This window comes from Procambarus clarkii, chromosome 37 (assembly GCF_040958095.1).
Source record: "Procambarus clarkii isolate CNS0578487 chromosome 37, FALCON_Pclarkii_2.0, whole genome shotgun sequence".
NCBI lineage: Eukaryota > Metazoa > Arthropoda > Malacostraca > Decapoda > Cambaridae > Procambarus > Procambarus clarkii.
The window spans coordinates 22,193,587-22,215,425 of NC_091186.1; the positions used below are offsets into that span (position 1 = coordinate 22,193,587).

General features: G+C 53.2%; 1 protein-coding gene across 1 annotated transcript in view; it reads left to right on the top strand.

The window, feature by feature from the left end:
* Nucleotides 1-21,839, top strand: part of LOC138372063 (tripartite motif-containing protein 5-like) — a 51,771-nt gene that overhangs the window by 19,314 nt on the left and 10,618 nt on the right. The window contains exons 2-3 of the mRNA XM_069337247.1: nt 3,866-4,567; nt 5,326-5,472. Coding sequence (XP_069193348.1) covers nt 3,866-4,567; nt 5,326-5,472 — 849 coding nt within the window. The remainder of the gene's footprint in view (nt 1-3,865; nt 4,568-5,325; nt 5,473-21,839) is intronic.

Sequence of the window (21,839 nt, forward strand, 5' to 3'; positions counted from 1 at the left end):
CAGCAAATAAAAAATCCCCGGCGTGGGGTGCTGTTACCGCTAGGAGGCGGGCTTTGTTTTCAGCATCAGCGTTGTCAATCATTGCTGTGACAGTCTTTTCCATTATGGGGCTATCCCAGTGGGCCTGCTTGTGGTCTTTTGGGACTTGTGGTCGGGGTTGAGGGTGTGCAATGGTGTCCCATTGTCTGGCTGCTTCGATGAACGTTTGATCATGAGTTCCCGCTGTCTCTCTCATACGCTCTGGTAGGATCTGCCCTACCAATTCGTTGGCTGCTGTACATGAGGATAAGAATGCTGGAAGTGCTACCTCAGTTGCCTTTCGTATGCCTATCCCTCCAAATCTCACTGGTAGTGTTGCTTGGTCCTACTGACTGTCATCTAAATCTAGGTTGAGCGCCTTCCTGAATATTGACCTGAGGAGCTCATCATATTGATGTAGAAGTGGGTTGCCAAAAGTTGGTGCACACCTTAAGAAGTATGTTAGCCTGGGCAAGGTAAGGCACTTTGTGAGAAGGTAGAGGGCATCGTGGGAGTCCAAGTCCCCAATTCTCTCTTCCATCCTCTTTAGGTCTCTAAACTTTTCGTCAAGGACTGCAGCAATGGCATTGTGGCCCAGAGGTGCTCCGAGTAGTGTGCTGTCGGTAGGTTTAACGACTGAGGCTTCTGGTAGAACTGATTTCACTGCTCTAATGATTACTTCACTAGATGCAATAATATCGCACTTGGAGGGGTTAAGAACGAGACCAATGGACTCCCCCCGTGTCTTCACCAGCTGTAGGTCTTCTAGCAGGGAATCTTGTGTGCCTGCCAGAGTGCCATCATCCAGGAACCAGATGTTGAGCTCGCTGGACAGTCTGGTTGTAATTTCTCGAACCGCTATGCAAAAGAGGAACGGTGCAAGTGGGTCACCCTGTTGAATTCCCTCTGCTGAGGTGACTTCATGTTTGCCAAACAGGAGGGTTGAGTCTTTGCTGTAGCCTGCTGACACAAACGGGAGAATGCTTGGGCAATGTTCCTGGACTGCAGTGAGGATTGCTTCCCTTTTGACCGAGTTGAAAGCGTTTTTAAAATCTAATTTTACTACTGCCTGGTCTTCAGTAAGAGAGCTAATGTAGGCTCGTGCAGCATGAGCCGCTGCTTCACAGCCTTGGGGGACTCCAAACCCCAGCTGGTTGGGTTGCAGCATGGTGGCTGCTTCCGTTCGGATACTTCTGACAGCAGCCCTTGCAACTAGGCGGCGAAGGGTATTACCAACGGCAATGGGTCTGATCCCTCCCCCCTTCTTTTTAAGGGCACATAGGGATGCACCAAAGAAGAATGGTTTGATTTCATCAGGGATTAACCCGGCGAGGCAGTTGTTGACAAACGATGTGATTTCTGTCAGGAGCGCTTCTGCAGCTGGGCCAAGAACAGGGTTCACCATTTCCTTCACATGTTGAGGTCTTACCCCTGTGTAGCCTCCTGAGGAGTCCGGGGAAAATGAAACGATAGCTTTATAAACTTCTGACTCCCGGAGGATGAGAGGTTCCTGGTTAGGGGCGAGCCTGACCTGTGGGGGAGGTCCACCTACGGCCCTGAGGGGGTGTTTTTCTCTCAGTGCTTGGGCTGTGGTTTCATCCCTGGGCAAAATTTTGTCCTCACTTGTGATCAACCTGAGTGCCCCGACTGTATTGCCCTCTTCAATTTTCTTGCTGACTTGGGTACCTAATTTTCTGTTGTCGCTGATTGTCGTACTTGGTCTGCCTCGGCGGTGTTTGGTGTGTTTGGGGAGGCGGACTAGGTTGTCAGCCCTAGGAAAATCCCTAATTGCTTTATTGACGGATGAGGCCAGTGTCTTGCCTCCTCTGTCTGGTACACCTAAGCATGCATTGCCAAAAAGTAACAGATTGTGCCAGGCTTTGATGGTATCAGGTGCATCAAGGTTATTTGACCCTCTGTTGACTTTTGCGATGAGGTCCGTGTATTTCCCTGCAGCAAAAGGGCGAGAGGCCTTTGGGATGTGGGTGAGTGTCCTGGTTGACGTTGCTTTAATTGCCTCTAGCAGGTCGTCTGTTGCAATGTAATCTGTTGCGATTTGTACTGGTGCAACAGGCTCCTGAGTGCTGCCTCCTCCCACGGGAGGCCTCCCTGACCCAGGACCCAGGTATATATATATATATATATATATATATATATAAATATATATATATATATATATATATATATATATATATATATATATATATATATATATAATATACAGTGGCACCTCAACATACGATTGCCCCTACTTGCGATAATTTCGAGTTACGATGTAAATTTCATCGAAAAATGCGACTCGACATCCGATGGTGTCGTCGACTTACGATATTTGTTGGTACACGTTCTGGTCGACCGAGCGATTGGTTCCCAGTCACACGGCCGACCTGCCTCAGTTTACTACAGCTGCTCGCTTAGTGGCGATTGCGCCTATAAAAAATTCCGCTTTTGTGGTGATTTTTTGCATTTTGAACATAAAAGTAATTATTATATACCTTGCCATGAGTCCCAGGAAAGTCAGTGGTAAGGCTCAACATATGAAAACCCATGTAAGGATGAGCATATAGCAGATACAAGAGTACAGAATGTCTCTTCCTCAACAATTAAGAAAATGTGTGCAGCATGGGAAGAATTGCAAACCTTTGCTGAAACGACTCGCCCAAATCAAGCTGCAGTAGGTCGTTGCCTTAACCTATTCAATGACACTGATGCATCATTACAGACAAATGTTAAAATTAAGGGAACAACAAATGCCTCTTGACAAATTTGTAGTGAGACAAACAAGCACTGAATCATAACCAGGTTCTAGTGGTATTCGGGCAAAACGTAGGAAAGAGAAAACCCAGAGAAAACATCACTGCCTGATGTGATAATGGAAGGGGACTCCCCTTCCAAACAGGAACAACTCTCCTCCTCCCCCCTCATCACCATCTTCCATACGCCATCAAGAGCCCTCCATAAAGGTAAGAGACACTTTGGTACTGTATTGTAGTTAGAAAAAAACATTGTATTCAGTATAAAATGTATTTGTATGTTAATATTTTGGAGGGTGGGGAACAGATTAATTCAATTCCCTTTATTTCTTATGGGAAAAATCGCTTCGACTTACGATCCGTCTCTTGGAACGGATTAGCATCGGAAGTCGAGGCCCCATTGTGTATATATATATATATATATATATATATATATATATATATATATATATATATATATATATATATATATATATTTATATATATATACTGTACTTTATAAATCAAATAGATAAGATTTGGTGGTCTTATCACCACCAAATCGACTAAGCCCAGATTTGTGTGAGACCAATAGTCAATTTATCCATCATGGTTATGTTTGGTGAAGAGTATCACTCAATCTCAACAGTCCTGTAACGTAATTGTGTGTTCCCATAGTAAGTGTAAAATAATCCAGAGTTGTTCAATAAAACCCATGTGTTAAGATGTAACCCACAGTGTACTTATTGTCCAACTTAGACTAAGAATACTTGATCCTTCCCCCATTATCACATACGATACATACATTTCCTTCCATTATTCATAATAAAGTAAGGATGGGTTTTGTTAGTCTGTACTCTCAGGTATGGCTTACAAACAGCCCTGCTGCTGCAATATGTTACCAAAATATATTATCCCATACTCCGGGATATGTTTATAAAAAATATTGGCCTTGCTGTGAATGTGTTAATCTGTCAGTAATATTAACCCTGCTCTGAAATAGCTAATGCAAAGAATGTATAAAAATATTATGTAATTTGTATTAGTAAATAAAGTACTGTAATATTAGTTTTAGTTGTAAATACATCTAGCAAACTAAATATTCTTTTCCACAGGATAACAAGCCAGAGGAATGTTCAGTGTGTTTTAACGATTATGCCGAAAATCGGCTACGACCTCGCACACTGCCATGTGGCCACACATTCTGCTCCCAGTGTATTGACAGTGCTATCAAGAATGGTCAGCTGACCTGCCCCAGCTGCCGTGCCGAGCACGCTGCCACAGCCTCTACTCAGTTCCCAATTAACTATGCTGTGGAGGCTTTAGTTAGGAAACTCAAAAATATCCAGCTAACAACTGAGGAAGTAGTCCCAGCAAAACCTTATGAAGGTCCTGCCAAAGGCATCAGTAAGACGTTACGTTCCATGGTGCAGGAGCAGATGAGCAACATCAGCCGCCTCATTATTAGCTGTGAAGAGGTACTGTCCCAGCTGGGGGAGTACCGGGGGCAGCTGGGGGACTGGAAGACTCATCACCTCCAGCTCCAGGACAGACTCTATGCTCTGGTAGAGCAGAATAAGTCAGCAATGAAACTCTTGGAACTGGAGGATACCAGTGTGGTGGATATGACAACACAAGGAGAGGAAGGGAAGACTCAGCTGCAGGCCATGTTGGGGAGCCTCAACACAGTCAACACAGCACAGGAAGTATTCATGACCATCAATGAAGTTGACCAATGCAACATGGAGGTAGAAAATTGGCTCCGGAAGTGCCAGGAACTCTTCCCAGATGTCAAGACTGTCCACACCTCAGTGAAGGTACGCTGCTGAAGGTCACATTGTTCTCACCCAACTGAGTGTAGTATTGCCTCTATATAAACACTTTTGACATGGACACACATCAAGATGAGAGTAGACTTTATATATAGGAAACTTTTTATTCTAACACCTGAAACATTTTTATTAATAAAGTCAACTGTCATCTTGGTGTTTCTCTACACTGTGGTCAGTGTAGAAAAACATTACTTATATTGTCAAATTACTTTACTCAGTCTGATGCTTCATTATAGTCCAGTTACTTTATTCAGTGCCTGATACTTCATTATAGTCCAGTTACTTTACTCAGAGCCTGATGCTTCATTATAGTCCAGTTACTTTACTCAGAGCCTGATGCTTCATTATGGTCCAGGTTCCACCATTAATGTTTGTGTTGGTAATGACAGGTGCAGGAGACCATCAGGGAAGCCCTGGAGATGATGACCACAGAGACAGGTGCCACAGCTGACCCCGTAAACCTGGGAGACTCAGCCTCCACCATTAATGTTTGTGTTGGTAATGACAGGTGCAGGAGACCATCAGGGAGGCCCTGGGGATGACCACAGAGGCAGATGCCACAGCTGACCCTGTACACCTGGGAGACTCAGCCTCCACCATTAATGTTTGTGTTGGTAATGACAGGTGCAGGAGACCATCAGGGAGGCGCTGGAGATGACGACCACAGAGACAGGTGCCACAGCTGACCCCGTACACCTGGGAGACTCAGCCTCCACCATTAATGTTTGTGTTGGTAATGACAGGTGCAGGAGACCATCAGGGAGGCCCTGGAGATGATGACCACAGAGACAGGTACCACAGCTGACCCCGTACACCTGGGAAACTCAGCCTCCAGCATTATGAATAAAGTTCAGGAAATCACTGGACAGATCCACCAGAAGCAATTAACAGTAAGTTTCTGATTTCCTCTCATAGGTCATATCACAAGATATTGAGTTGCGTTTTTGAGGAGAGGAAGCCTGTTCTTAGGTTTATCGAGGTTCCCCAAGGTCAACTACTGACTTTCCTTAACATACAATGCACAATAGTTGCCTAACTCCTGGATAAATATTTACTGGTAGGTGAACAGACCTAACAGGTGAAAGGAAACATGTGAACCATTTCTGTCCTGCATGGTGATTGAACCTGTGATCCTCTATTGAACCCGGGATCCTGGCCCCCCCTCACAGAGGCACAGAGAGCGGGTGACACTCCACCAAGTGGAGTGGTGGAGTGTCACCACTCTCCATCTTACTGGGAAAGCATCCAGGAAGACAGTGAACCAAAACAAACCACTGCTGGGTTCGAAGTGACTGAAGCCTTGAAACTGCCAACAAACTCCCAAACAATGGCAGCACCAACCCCTTGCCAGTAGAGGGGGGGCTGGACCTACAGGTCCAGCACCAACCCTTGTCAGTAGAAGGGCCCTGGAACTACAGGTCCAGCACCAACCCCCTGCCAGTAGAGGGGGGCTGGAGCTACAGGTCCAGCACCAACCCCCTGCCAGTAGAGGGGGGCTGGAGCTACAGGTGTTGGGAAGAAAGCTTACTCTCTATTAATTGATTGATATTGAGTTAATAGATTAATTTGAATTAATCGAAGGACCACCCTATTTCGACTGAATAGGGAAACAGATAAAGTTAAATGATAAGGACTGAAATACCAGTGCCTATGGATAGGAGAGTATTAAAGATTATTCTTCAAACTTCAATGGGCTGTATAATATTAATGTTCGCGAATAAACTTTCTGTCCTTCACAAAATTGGGGGTTAATACCAGAAGTAATCTACTCCCAGTACGCTTCATCGAGGCTGGTTCTTCCTTGAATAAAAATTAGTAATTCTACTAAATACTATTAAGAAACATTAGATAAACTGATTAATGGTAAAAAGATTATATGTTGATTAACCAAGCAATTACTCTCATTTGACTTTTATGAGGCTAACATATTCCATTAGATATCTCAAATCAAATAAACTAAATCTCTTCGACTGATCTTGAATTTTCTCAATTAAAGAAATAATAGAAAAAGGTTTCAGCTGCTTAGCTGTAATAGTGAACAGAGAGGTAGAGGTGCAATGGCGTCGTCTGCTATTTGCTGCAATACGTGAGTTCCAGCATGGCGTGGGAACATGAGTACTATGACCGGTTACAACACAAGCTGAAATTTCAACTGAATATGCTAATTGGTTACACCTACTATCAAATATCCTCACTATGCCATAAAAGGAATAAATTTAATTCCTTATGGACGTACTTATTGTTTGGGGAGGTCGCGTAGCATAACGATGAACAGTGCACAGTACAAGGATATAAAGAGTACTCAATATAAACAATACTAAGGCACTTAACCTGCTGGTTGTCCACCAAAGCAATCCCAGATTGCTACTGGAGCAATTACACGCTCCTAGGCCGATTAAATGCAAGGGCCTAACGTAGTATTGATGGAAATCGATTCTGCTGGGACGCACGATGTGATTGTTGGCGTCTCTAGCGAAGCAGCTTGGCGAATAATGGCGGCGTCTCTCCGCCCTCCCTCAACTCGTCTCCCGCATTCATAACAGAAGTTACTAATCACGGATAATTCTTTTCCCTGTAATTACTGATGTAATGCATTAATGAGAACCGAGTTGCAATTATAGGGAATTAAATAATATCATTCTCGTTAAGTGGTGTTAATCGAGAAATGGAGAGAAATTTTATTTCCTCCCTAGCATTCGCACGTAACAGATAAAACTGCTACTTGATAATAATTTCAGTTAATAAGTCTCGGTTTTGGATTATTGGGAGCTATATTATCCGTAGTGAATTATTGTATGGAATACTAATAATTTTAGAGAACCACATTCAATTCTCTAACATATTGGTAATAAATATGTTTAGATGGACATTATCTGACGCAATCCTGCCTCTCGATGTCGTGAGAAGATTAGCAGTAGGCTCAGATAAAGAAATATTAATTTATGTTAACACTACCGTTAGTGAAATTAATAACTAATGTAATTAGTATACAATAATGATGTATTATAATACAATGATAGTGTGTCAGTGTTGGAAATTTCCAACAACAGGTCCAGCACCAACCCCCTGCCAGTAGAGGGGGGCTGGAGCTACAGGTCCAGCACCAACCACCTGCCAGTAGAGGGGGCTGGAGCTACTGGTCCAGCACCAACCCCCTGCCAGTAGAGGGGGAGGGGCTGGAGCTACAGGTCCAGCACCAACTCCCTGCCAGTAGAGGGAGGCTGGAGCTACAGGTCCAGCACCAACCCCCTCCCAGTAGATGGGGGCTGGAGCTACAGGTCCAGCACCAACCCTTGTCAGTAGAAAGGCCTTGGAACTACAGGTCCAGCACCAACTCCCTGCCAGTAGAGGAGGGCTGGAGCTACAGGTGTAGCAATAACTCCCCTGCCACTAGAAAGGGCTGGAGCTACAGGTTCTGCACCAACCTCCTGCCAGTAGAGGGACGCTGGAGCTACAGGTCCAGGACCAACCCCCTGCCAGTACAGGGGGCTGGAGCTCCAGGTTCAGCACCATCCCCCTGCCAGTAGAGGGTGGGGGCTGGAGCTACAGGTCCAGCACCAACCCCCTGCCAGTAGAGGGGGGAGGCTGGAGCTACAGGTCTGGCACCAACTCCCTGCCAGTAGAGGGGGGGTTGGAGCTACAGGTTCAGCACCATCCCCCGGCCAGTAGAGGGGGCTTAAGCTATAGGTCCAACAACAACAACCCCCCTTCCAGTAGAGGAGGGCTGGATCTACAGGTCCAGCACCAACCTCTTGCCAGTAGAGGGGGGCTGGAGCTACAGGTCCAGCACCAACTCCCTGCCAGTAGAGGGGGGGGGGGCTGGAGCTACAGGTCCAGCATCAACCCCCTGTCAGTAGAGGGAGGCTGGAGTCTTCAGGTCTAGCACCAACCCCCTGCCAGTAGAGGAGGGTTGGAGCTACAGGTCCAGCAACAACCCCCCCTGCCAGTAGAGGGGGCTGGATCTACAGGTCCAGCACCAACCTCCTGCCAGTAGAGGGGGGCTAGAGCTACAGGTCCAGCACCAAACCCCTGCCAGTAGAGGAGGGCTGGAGCTACAGGTCCAGCACCAACCCCCTGCCAGTAGAGGGGGCTGGAGCTCCAGGTTCAGCACCATCCCCCTGCCAGTAGAGGGTGGGGGCTGGAGCTACAGGTCCAGCAACAAACCCCTGCCAGTAGAGGGGGGAGGCTGGAGCTACAGGTCTAGCACCAACCCCCTGCCAGTAGAGGGGGGCTGGAGCTACAGGTTCAGCACCATCCCCCGGCCAGTAGAGAGGGGGCTGGAGCTACAGGTCCAGCACCAACACCCTGCCAGTAGAGGGGGGAGGCTGGAGCTACAGGTCCAGCATCAACCCCCTGTCAGTAGAGGGAGGCTGGAGTCTTCAGGTCTAGCACCAACCCCCTGCCAGTAGAGGAGGGTTGGAGCTACAGGTCCAGCAACAAACCCCCCTGCCAGTAGAGGGGGCTGGATCTACAGGTCCAGCACCAACCTCCTGCCAGTAGAGGGGGGCTAGAGCTACATTTCCAGCACCAACCCCTTGCCAGTAGAGGGCGGCTGGAGTTACAGGTCCAGCATCAACCCCCTGCCAGTAGAAGGGGGCTGGAGCTACAGGTCCAGCACCATCCCCCTGCCAGTAGAGAGGGGCTGTAGCTATAGGTCCAGAACCAACCCCTGCCAGTAGAGGGGGGGCTAGAGCTACAGGTCCAGCACCAACCCCCTGCCAGTAGAGGTGGGCTGGAGCTACAGGTCCAGCACCAACCCCCCTGCCAGTAGAGGGGGGGGGGGCTGGAGCTACAGATCCAGCACCAATCCCCTGCCAGTAGAGGGGGGCTGGAGCTACAGGTCCAGCACCAACCCCCTGCCAGTAGTGGGTGCTGGAGCTACTGGTCCAGCACCAACCCCCTGCCAGTAGAGGGGGGGGGGCTGGAGCTACAGGTCCAGCATCAACCCCCCTGCCAGTAGAGGGGGGGGGGCTGGAGCTACAAGTCCAGCACCAACCCCCTGCTAGTAGAGGGGGGGGGCTGGAGCTACAGGTCCAGCACCAACCCCCCTGCCAGTAGATGGGGGGGCTGGAGCTACAGGTCCAGCACCAACCCCCTGCTAGTAGAGGGGGGTCTAGAGCTACAGGTCCAGCACCAACCCCCCTGCCAGTAGAGGGGGGGGGCTGGAGCTACAGGTCCAGCATCAACCCATGGCCGGTAGAGGGGGCTGGAGCTACAGGTCCAGCACCAACCCCCTGCCAGTAGAGGGGGGCTGGAGCTACAGGTCCAGCACCAACCCCCTGCCAGTAGAGGGGGTTGGAGCTCCAGGTTCAGCACCATCCCCCTGCCAGTAGAGGGGGCTGGAGCTACAGGTCCAGCACCAACACCCTGCCAGTAGAGGGGGGAGGCTGGAGCTACAGGTCCAGCACCAACCCCCTGCCAGTAGAGGGGGGCTGGAGCTACAGGCCCAGCACCAATCCCCTGCCAGTAGAGGGGGCTGGAGCTACTGGTCCAGCACCAACCCCCTCTCAGTAGAGGGGGCTCGAGCTACTGATCCAGCACAAACCCCCTGCCAGTAGAGGGGGCTGGAGCTACTGGTCCAGCACCAACCCCCTCTCAGTAGAGGGGGCTGGAGCTACTGATCCAGCACCAACCCCCTGCCAGTAGAAAAGGGAGGCTGGAGCTACAGGTCCAGCACCAAATCCCTGCTAGTAGAGGGGGGCTGGAGCTACAGGTTCAGCACCATCCCCCGGCAAGTAGAGGGGGCTGGAGCTACAGGTCTAGCACCAAATCCCTGCCAGTAGAGGGAGGGCTGGAGCTACAAGTCCAGAATCAACCCCATGCCAGTAGAGGGCGGCTGGAGTTACAGGTCCAGCACCAACCCCCTGCCAGTAGAAGGGGGCTGGAGCTACAGGTCCAGCACCATCCCCCTGCCAGTAGAGAGGGGCTGTAGCTACAGGTCCAGAACCAACCCCTGCCAGTAGAGGGGGGGGGGCTAGAGCTACAGGTCCAGCACCAACCCCCTGCCAGTAGAGGTGGGCTGGAGCTACAGGTCCAGCACCAACCCCCTGCCAGTAGAGGGGGGCTGGAGCTACAGGTCCAGCACCAAATCCCTGCCAGTAGAGGGAGGGCTGGAGGTACAGGTCCACCACCAACCCCCTGCCAGTAGAGGGGGGCTGGAGCTACAGGTCCAGCACCAACCCCCTGCCAGTAAAGGGGGCTGGAGCTACTGGTCCAGCACCAACCCCCTGCCAGTAGAGGGGGCTGGAGCTACAGGTCCAGCACCAACTCCCTGCCAGTAGAGGGAGGCTGGAGCTACAGGTCCAGCACCATCCCCCTGCCAGTAGAGGGTGGGGGCTGGAGCTACAGGTCCAGCACCAAACCCCTGCCAGTAGAGGGGAGAGGCTGGAGCTACAGGTCTAGCACCAACCCCCTGCCAGTAGAGGGGGGCTGGAGCTACAGGTTCAGCACCATCCCCCGGCCAGTAGAGGGGGGGCTGGAGCTACAGGTCCAGCACCAACCCCCTGTCAGTAGAGGGGGGCTGGAGCTACAGGCCCAGCACCAACCCCCTGCCAGTAGAGGGGGCTGGAGCTACTGGTCCAGCACCAACCACCTCTCAGTAGAGGGGGCTGGAGTTACTGGTCCAGCACCAACCCCCTCTCAGTATAGGGGGGGGTGGAGCTACATTTCCAGCACCAACCCCTTGCCAGTAGAGGGCGGCTGGAGTTACAGGTCCAGCACCAACCCCCTGCCAGTAGAAGGGGGCTGGAGCTACAGGTCCAGCACCATCCCCCTGCCAGTAGAGAGGGGCTGTAGCTATAGGTCCAGAACCAACCCCTGCCAGTAGAGGGGGGGCTAGAGCTACAGGTCCAGCACCAACCCCTTGCCAGTAGAGGTGGGCTGGAGCTACAGGTCCAGCACCAACCCCCCTGCCAGTAGAGGGGGGGGGCTGGAGCTACAGGTCCAGCATCAACCCCCTGCCAGTAGAGGGGGGCTGGAGCTACAGGTCCAGCACCAACCCCTGCCAGTAGAGGGGGGCTGGAGCTACAGGTCCAGCACCAACCCCCTGCCAGTAGAGGGGGGGCTGGAGCTACAGGTCCAGCATCAACCCCCCTGCCAGTAGAGGGGGGGGGCTGGAGCTACAAGTCCAGCACCAACCCCCTGCTAGTAGAGGGGGGGCTGGAGCTACAGGTCCAGCACCAACCCCCCTGCCAGTAGAGGGGGGGGGGGCTGGAGCTACAGGTCCAGCACCAACCCCCTGCTAATAGAGGGGGGTCTGGAGCTACAGGTCCAGCACCAACCCCCCTGCCAGTAGAGGGGGGGGCTGGAGCTACAGGTCCAGCATCAACCCCCTGCCGGTAGAGGGGGCTGGAGCTACAGGTCCAGATTCAACCCCCTGCCGGTAGAGGGGGCTGGAGCTACAGGTCCAGCACCAACCTTTGCCAGTAGAGGGGGGCTGGAGTCTTCAGGTCCAGGACCAACCCCCCTGCCAGTAGAGGAGGGCTGGAGCTACAGGTCCAGCAACAACCCCCCCTGCCAGTAGAGGAAGTCTGGATCTACAGGTCCAGCACCAACCTTCTGCCAGTAGAGTGGGGGGCTGGATCTACAGGTCCAGCACCAACCCCCCTGCCAGTAGAGGGGGGGCTGGAGCTACAGGTCCAGCACCAACCCCCTGCTAGTGGAGGGGGGGCTGGAGCTACAGGTCCAGCACCAACCCCCCTGCCAGTAGAGGGGGGCTGGATCTACAGGTCCAGCACCAGCCTCCTGCCAATAGAGGGGGGCTGGAGCTACAGGTCCAGCACCAACCCCCTGTCAGTAGAGGGGGGCTGGATCTCGAGGTCCAGCACCAACCTCCTGCCAATAGAGGGGGGCTGGAGCTACAGGTCCAGCACCAACCCCCCTGCCAGTAGAGGGGGGCTGGATCTACAGGTCCAGCACCAACCCCCTGCCAGTAGAAGGGGCTGGAGCTCCAGGTCCATCACCAACCCCCTGCCAGTAGAGGGGGGCTGGAGCTCCAGGTCCATCACCAACCCACTGCCAGTAGAGGGGGCTGGAGCTACAGGTCCATCACCAACCCCCTGCCAGTAGAGGGGGGCTGGAGCTACAGGTCCAGCACCAACCCCCTGCCAGTAGAGGGGGGGAGGCTGGAGCTACAGGTCCAGCACCAACCCCCTGCCAGTAGAAGGGCCTGGAGCTCCAGGTCCATCACCAACCCACTGCCAGTAGAGGGGGCTGGAGCTACAGGTCCAGCACCAACCCCCTGCCAGTAGAGGGGGGCTGGAGCTACAGGTCCAGCACCAACCCCCTGCCAGTAGAAGGGCCTGGAGCTACAGGTCCAGCACCAACCCCCTGCCAGTAGAGGGGAGGAGGCTGGAGCTACAGGTCCAGCACCAACCCACTGCCAGTAGAGGGGGGCTGGAGCTACAGGTCCAGCACCAAGTCCCTGCCAGTTTTTTTTTTATTATTATTATTTTCTACCACAGACGTGGCCACACATTTACAATGCTAACCAGCATATATACATTTTCTTCTCTCCTCCATGGACAGGGTTAGAGAAGTGTTAAACATATAGTTCAAGGGTTTATTGAACACTCAACCACAGAAGGTGATTCGGTGCTTTTAAAATGCTAAGCTAACCTTCATACGTTAATACATAGATACACAGATTTACGTATGCCGTACATAAAGTGTTAGATGTGTCTTTTACATAGTGTCATTAATGTACATTCACAAAGATGAAATGTAGTTCTGATCAGCTTCCATATATACTTTATACCCATACATATACATACACACACACACTTATATACATATATACACACACACACATGCATTCACATACATTTGTCTCATTTACACTGACAGGGTGAGGTAACTGATAAAGAAACTAGTGTGCAATTAAGCACTTAATCACTGAAGGTGCTTTTACAAGCTCATGTTATATAGTTACATCATATATATACATTGTATGATTGATATATTACATGGTCAATCTTGGATACATGTCCAATATATCATCAAGTGTTCCAGTACTCATATAGTAACTACAGAGTTCAGCATACCTTAGCCCAGGAGGGCGAAAGTCAGTCAGTATGGGACATTCTACAATATAATGTTCAAGAGAGTGCATGTTTTCTCTTTGACAAAGTTGACACATTGTGTACTCGACATTTGGGTTTAGAGAAAGCTGCCAGATACGTCTATATCCCAGGCATATTCTGGCCACTATAACATCACATTGCCGGGTTCTTGTTCTATTAGTCCCATATGTGAATGTCTCCTCACGATATCTATCATAATATTTAATGCTACAACTTTCAGGTCTTTGAGAATTTGTTAGGTCGGTGAGATTTTCATTAGATATTTATTTAAGTATTCTCTTTGTCACTGCTAATGAAACACCCATATCAATTTCTACCACTGGTTTTCTGCAGGCTGACTTAGCAAGCATATCAACAATGTCATGCCTCGAGATGCCAACATGTGATGGTATCCATAGGAATTTAATCTCAAATCTGTTTTCTTTGGCAGCTAAAACATTCATTCGAATATCACTGACTATTTTCTGGGTGTTACTACTATGTGCGTTCAATGCCAGGAGTGCACTCTGCAAGTCACAGTATATAAGTCCACTGCCTTTGTCTTTTAAAAATTCAGTGGCAAGGTATATGCCTACAAGTTCGGTTTGAGTTGTACTTGCCCAGTCATTGACGCGCTTCATTGCTGTATGTACGAGAGAAGATTGTTCAAATATGTTACATGCACATCCGTACATGCAATCCCTGCCAGTAGAGGGAGGGCTGGAGCTACAGGTCCAGCACCAACCACCTGCCAGTAGAGGGGGGCTGGAGCTACAGGTCCAGCACCAACCACCTGCCAGTAGAGGGGGGCTGGAGCTACAGGTTCAGCAACATCCCCCGGCCAGTAGAGGGGGGCTGGAGCTACAGGTCCAGCACCAACACCCTGCCAGTAGAGGGGGGAGGCTGGAGCTACAGGTCCAGCACCAACCCCCTGTCAGTAGAGAGGGGCTGAAGCTACAGGCCCAGCACCAACCCCCTGCCAGTAGAGGGGGCTGGAGCTACTGGTCCAGCACCAACCACCTCTCAGTAGAGGGGGCTGGAGCTACTGGTCCAGCACGAACCCCCTCTCAGTATAGGGGGGCTGGAGCTACATTTCCAGCACCAACCCCCTGCCAGTAGAGGGCGGCTGGAGTTACAGGTCCAGCACCAACCCCCTGCCAGTAGAAGGGGGCTGGAGCTACTGGTCCAGCACCATCCCCCTGCCAGTAGAGGGGGGCTGGAGCTACAGGTCCAACACCATCCCCCTGCCAGTAGAGAGGGGCTGTAGCTACAGGTCCAGAACCAACCCCTGCCAGTTGAGGGGGGGCTAGAGCTACAGGTCCAGCACCAACCCCCTGCCAGTAGAGGTGGGCTGGAGCTACAGGTCCAGCACCAACCCCCTGCCAGTAGAGGGGGGGGGGGCTGGAGCTACAGGTCCAGCACCAACCCCCTGCCAGTAGAGGGGGGCTGGAGCTACAGGTCCAGCACCAACCCCCTGCCAGTAGAGGGGGCTGGAGCTACTGGTCCAGCACCAACCCCCTGCCAGTAGAGGGGGCTGGAGCTACAGGTCCAGCACCAACCCCCTGCCAGTAGAGGGGGGTGCTGGAGCTACAGGTCCAGCACCTACCCCCTGCCAGTAGAGGGGGGCTGGAGCTACAGGTCCAGCACCAACCCCCTGCCAGTAGTGGGTGCTGGAGCTACTGGTCCAGCACCAACCCCCTGCCAGTAGAGGGGGGGGGGCTGGAGCTACAGGTCCAGCATCAACCCCCTGCCAGTAGAGTGGGGCTTGAGCTATAGGAAGAGCAACAACTCCCCCTGCCAGTAGAGGAGGGCTGGATCTACAGGTCCAGCACCAACCCCCCTGCCAGTAGAGGAGGGGGCTGGAGCTACAAGTCCAGCACCAACCCCCTGCTAGTAGAGGGGGGGGGCTGGAGCTACAGGTCCAGCACCAACCCCCCTGCCAGTAGAGGGGGGGGGGCTGGAGCTACTGGTCCAGCACTAACCCCCTGCTAGTAGAGGGGGGTCTGGAGCTACTGGTCCAGCACCAACCCCCCCTGCCAGTAGAGAGGGGGGGGCTGGAGCTACAGGTCCAGCATCAACCCCCTGCCGGTAGAAGGGGCTGGAGCTACAGGTCCAGCATCAACCCCCTGCCGGTAGAGGGGGCTGGAGCTACAGGTCCAGCACCAACCTTTGCCAGTAGAGGGGGGCTGGAGTCTTCAGGTCCAGGACCAACCCCCTGCCAGTAGAGGAGGGCTGGAGCTACAGGTCCAGCAACAACCCCCCCTGCCAGTAGAGGAAGTCTGGATCTACAGGTCCAGCACCAACCTTCTGCCAGTAGAGGGGGGGGGCTGGATCTACAGGTCCAGCACCAACCCCCCTGCCAGTAGAGGGGGGGGCTGGAGCTACAGGTCCAGCACCAACCCCCTGCTAGTAGAGGGGGGGCTGGAGCTACAGGTCCAGCACCAACCCCCCTGCCAGTAGAGGGGGGCTGGATCTACAGGTCCAGCACCAACCTCCTGCCAGTAGAGGGGGGCTGGAGCTACAGGTCCAGCACTAACCCCCTGCCAGTAGAGGGGGGCTGGAGCTCCAGGTTCAGCACCATCCCCCTGCCAGTAGAGGGGGGGAGGCTGGAGCTACAGGTCCAGCACCAACCTCCTGCCAGTAGAGGGGGGCTGGAGCTACAGGTCCAGCACCAACCCTCTGCCAGTAGAAGGGGCTGGAGCTCCAGGTTCAGCACCATCCCCCTGCCAGTAGAGGGGGGGAGGCTGGAGCTACAGGTCTAGCACCAACCCCCTGCCAGTAGAGGGGGGCTGGAGCTACTGGTCCAGCACCAACCCCCTGCCAGTAGAGGGGGGCTGGAGCTACAGGTTCAGCACCATCCCCCTGCCAGTAGAGGGGGGGAGGCTGGAGCTACAGGTCCAGCACCAACCCCCTGCCAGTAGAGGGGGGCTGGAGCTACAGGTCCAGCACCAAATCCCTGCCAGAAGAGGGGGGCTGGAGCTACAGGTCCAGCACCAAATCCCTGCCAGTTTTTTTTTTTCTTATTATTATTTTCTACCACAGACGTGGCCACACATTTACAATGCTAACCAGCATATATACATTTTCTTCTGTCCTCCATGGACAGGGTTAGAGAAGTGTTAAACATATAGTTCAAGGGTTTATTGAACACTCAACCACAGAAGGTGATTCGGTGCTTTTAAAATGCTAAGCTAACCTTCATACGTAAATACATAGATACACAGGTTTACATATGCCCTACATAAAGTGTTAGATGTGTCTTTTACATAGTGTCATTAATGTACATTCACAAAGATGAAATGTAGTTCTGATCAGCTTCCATATATACTTTATACCCATACATATACATACATACACACACACACTTATATACATATATACACTCACACACATGCATTCACATACATTTGTCTCATTTACACTGACAGGGTGAGGTAACTGATAAAGAAACTAGTGTGCAATTAAGCACTTAATCACTGAAGGTGCTTTTACAAGCTCAGGTTATATAGTTACATCATATATATACATTGTATGATTGATATATTACATGGTCAATCTTGGATACATGTCCAATATATCATCAAGTGTTCCAGTACTCATATAGTAACTACAGAGTTCAGCATACCTTAGCCCAGGAGGGCGAAAGTCAGTCAATATGGGACATTCTACAATATAATGTTCAAGAGAGTGCATGTTTTCTCTTAAACAATGTTGACACATTGTGTACTCGACATTTGGGTTTAGAGAAAGCTGCCAGATACGTCTATATCCCAGGCATATTCTGGCCACTATAACATCACATTGCCGGGTTCTTGTTCTATTAGTCCCATATGTGAATGTCTCCTCACAATATCTATCATAATATTTAATGCTACAACTTTCAGGTCTTTGAGAATTTGTTAGGTCGGAGAGATTTTCATTAGATATTTATTTAAGTATTCTCTTTGTCACTGCTAATGAAACACCCATATCAATTTCTACCACTGGTTTTCTGCAGGCTGACTTAGCAAGCATATCAACAGTGTCATGCCTCGAGATGCCAACATGTGATGGTATCCATAGGAATTTAATCTCAAATCTGTTTTCTTTGGCAGCTAAAACATTCATTCGAATATCACTGACTATTTTCTGGGTGTTACTACTATGTGCGTTCAATGCCAGGAGTGCACTCTGCAAGTCACAGTATATAAGTCCACTGCTTTGTCTTTTAAAAATTCAGTGGCAAGGTATATGCCTGCAAGTTCGGTTTGAGTTGTACTTGCCCAGTCATTGACGCGCTTCATTGCTGTATGTACGAGAGAAGATTGTTCAAATATGTTACATGCACATCCGTACATGCAATCCCTGCCAGTAGAGGGAGGGCTGGAGCTACAGGTCCAGCACCAACCACCTGCCAGTAGAGGGGGTCTGGAGCTACAGGTCAAGCACCAACCCTCTGCCAGTAGAGAGGGGCTGGAGCTACAAGTCCAGAATCAACCCCCCTGCCGTTAGAGGGGGGGCTGGAGCTACAGTTCCAGCACCAACCCCCCTGCCAGTAGAGGGGGGCTGGAGCTATAAGTCCAGCACCAACCCCCTGCCAGTAGAAGGGGGCTGGAGCTACAGGTCCAGTACAATCCCCCTGCCAGTAGAGGGGGGCTGGAGCTACAGGTCCAGCACCATCCCTCTGCCAGTAGAGAGGGGCTGGAGCTACAGGTCCAGAACCAACCCCTGCCAGTAGAGGGGGGCTAGAGCTACTGGTCCAGCACCAACCCCCTGCCAGTAGAAGGGGGCTGGAGCTACAGGTCCAGCACCAAATCCCTGCCAGTAGAGGTGGGCTAGAGCTATAAGTCCAGCACCAAATCCCTGCCAGTAGAGGGGGGGGGGCTGGAGCTACAGGTCTAGCAGCAACCCCCTGCCAGTAGAGGGGGCTGCAGCTACAAATTCAGGGCCAACCCTCTGCCAGTAAAGGGGAGCTTGAGCTACAGGTCTAGCCCCAACCCACTGCTTGTAGAGGGGGGCTGGAGCTACAGGTCTAGCACCAACCCCCTGCCAGTAGAGGAGGGCTGGAGCTACTGGTCCAGGACCAACCCCACCCCTCCAGTAGAGGGGGCTGGAGCTGCAGGTCCAGCACCAACCCCCCCCCCCCCCCCTGCCTGTAGAAGGTGAGCTGGAGCTACAGGTCCAGCACCAACCCCCTGCCAGTAGAGAGGGGCTGGAGCTACAGGTCCAGCACCAACCCCCTGCCTGTAGAAGGGGGCTGGAGCTACAGGTCCAGCACCATCCCCCTGCCAGTAGAGAGGGGCTGGAGCTACAGGTCCAGAACCAACCCCTGCCAGTAGAGGGGGGCTGGAGCTACAGGTCCAGCACCTACCCCCTGCTAGTAGAGGGGGGGGGCTGGAGCTACAGGTCCAGCGCCAACCCTCTGCCAGTAGAGGGGGGGGGGCTGGAGCTACAGGTCCAGCACCAACCCCCTGCCAGTAGAGGGGGGCTGGAGCTACAGGTCCAGCACCAACACCCTGCCAGTAGAGGGGGGGCTGGAGCTACAGGTCCAGCACCAACCCCCCTGCCAGTAGAGGGGGGCTGGAGCTACAGGTCCAGCACCCACCCCTTGCCAGTAGAGGGGGGCTGGAGCTACAAGGCCAACACCAATCCCCTGCCAGTAGAGGGGGGCTGGAGCTACAGGTCCAGCACCAACCCCCTGCCAGTAAGAGGGGGACTGGAGCTACAGGTCCAGCACCAACCCCCTGCCAGTAAGAGGGGGACTGGAGCTACAGGTCCAGCACCAACCCCCCCCCCCCTGCCAGTTGAGGGGGCTGGAGCTACAGGTCCAGCACCAACCCCCTGCCAGTAGAGTGGGGATGGAGCTATAGGTCCAGAACCAACCCCCTGCCAGTAGAGGGGGGCTGGAGCTACAGGTCCAGCACCCACCCCTTGCCAGTAGAGGGGGGCTGGAGCTACAGGTCCAGCACCAACCCCCCCCTGTCAGTAGAGGAGGCTGGAGCTACAGATCCAGCACAAACCTCCCCTGCCAGTAGAGGGGGGATGGAGCTATAGGTCCAGAACCAACCCCCTGCCAGTAGAGGGGGGCTGGAGCTACAGGTCCAGCACCCACCCCCTGCCAGTAGAGGGGGACTGGAGCTACAGGTCCAGCACCAACCCCCCCCCCCTGCCAATGGGGGGGGGGTTTGGAGCCACAGGTCCAGCACCAACCTCCTGCCAGTAGAGGAGGTCTGGAGCTGCAGGTCAAGCACCAACCCCCTGCCAGTACAGGGGGGGCTGGAGCTACAGGTCCAGCACCAACCCCCTGCCAGTAGAGGGGGGCTGGAGCTACAGGTCCAGCACCACCCCGCTGCCAGTAGAGGGGGGCTGGAGCTACAGGTCCAGCACCAACCTCCTGCCAGTAGAGGGGGGCTGGAGCTACAGGTCAAGTACCAACACCCTGCCAGTAGAGGGAGGCTGGATCTAGAGGTCCAGCACCAACCTCCTGCCAGTAGAGGCGGGCTGGAGCTTCAGGTCCAGCACCAACCTCCTGCCAGTAGAGGGGGGCTGGAGCTACAGGTCCAGCACCAACCCCCTGCCAGTAGAGGGGGGCTGGAGCTACAGGTCCAGCACCAACCCCCCCTGCCAGTAGAAGGGGGCTGGAGCTACAGGTCCAGCACGAACCCCCTGCCAGTAGAGGGGGGCTGGAGCTACAGGTCCAGGACCAATCCCCTGCCAGTAGAGGAAGGCTGGAGCTAAAGGTCCAGCACCAACCCCATTCCAGTAGAGGGCGGAGTGGAGCTACAGATTCAGGGCCAACCCCCTGGCTATAGAGGATGGTTGGAGCTACAGGTCCATCACCAACCCCCTGCCAGTGGAGGTGGGGGGGGGGGGGGCCTAGAGCTTCAGGTCTAGCAGGAACCCCCTGCCTGGAGAGGGGCCTGGAGCTACAGGTCCAGCACCAACCCCCTGCCAGTAGAGAGGAGGCTTGAGCTATAGGTCCAGCATCAACCCTCTGCCAGTAGAGGAGGGCTGGAGCTACAGGTCCAGCACCATCCCCCTGCCAGTAGAGGAGGCTGGAGCTGCAGGTCAAGCACCAACCCCCTGCCAGTAGAGGGGGCTGGAGCTAAAGGTTCAGCACCAACCCCCTGCCAGTAGAGGGGGGGGGGGGGCTGGAGCTACAGGTCCAGCACCAACCCCCTGCCAGTAGAGGGGGGGGGGGCTGGATCTACAGGTCCAGCATCAACCCGGTGCCAGGCTGGAGCTACAGGTCCAGCATCAACCCCCTTGCCATTAGAGGTAGCCTGGAGCTACAGGTCCAGCACCAACCCCCTGCCAGTAGAGGGGGCTGGAGCTACAGATTCAGGGCCAACCCCCTGCCAGTAGAGGGGAGCTAGAGCTACAGGTCCAGCACCAACCCCCTGCTAGTAGAGGGGGGCTGGATCTACAGGTCCAGCACCAACCCCCTGCGAGTAGAGGGGGGGAAGGAACTGCAGGTTCAGCACCAACCCCCTGCCAGTAGAAGGGGGCTGGAGTTACAGGTCCAGCACCAACCCCCTGCCAGTAGAAGGGGGCTGGAGCTACAAGTCCAGCACCATTCCCTTGCCAGTAGAGGGGGCTGGAGCTACAGGTCCAGCACCAAGTCCCTGCCAGTAGAGGGGGCTGGAGCTACAGGTCCAGCACCAACCCCCTGCCAGTAGAGAAGGGGCTTGAGCTATAGGTCTCCCTCCTCGCTCAGCTCGTTGTCGCCGTGTGGGGGCTTAGTGGGCGGCTGTCGAAGTGTGATGCTCCTTGGGACAGTCCTCTGTCCTTTTCTAGCCTTGTGCTCCTGCTGCCGTCCTCTCCAATTCTGCTGGGCATCTTTTCCTTTTCCTTCTGTTTCGTTTTTCTCCCCCCTCTTCTCCTATCTGCTTGCCGTTTCCTGCCGACCTTTTGCTCGTTCTGGTTCTTCCCTTGGACTTCTTCTATTTTGACGCCCGGGTGCTTGAGGAGGCATACTCTTGCACCCGTAGAACTGTAGTACCCGACGTCGAGAGCGAGGGGAACCTTTTATTGTCAATCCCCCTTTCGTCACTGAACCCGATCTCGACGGACTGTCGGTTTCTTAAGGTGGCGTTTGTGGGGCGTATACTCACGACGCACCCCTAGGAGGCCCCGGCAAGATCGGCGATAGCTTCTTGTTGGGTGTCCTGCCTCTAATTGTGGCTCCATGGTGGGTGTGGGGGCACATTCGTGAATGA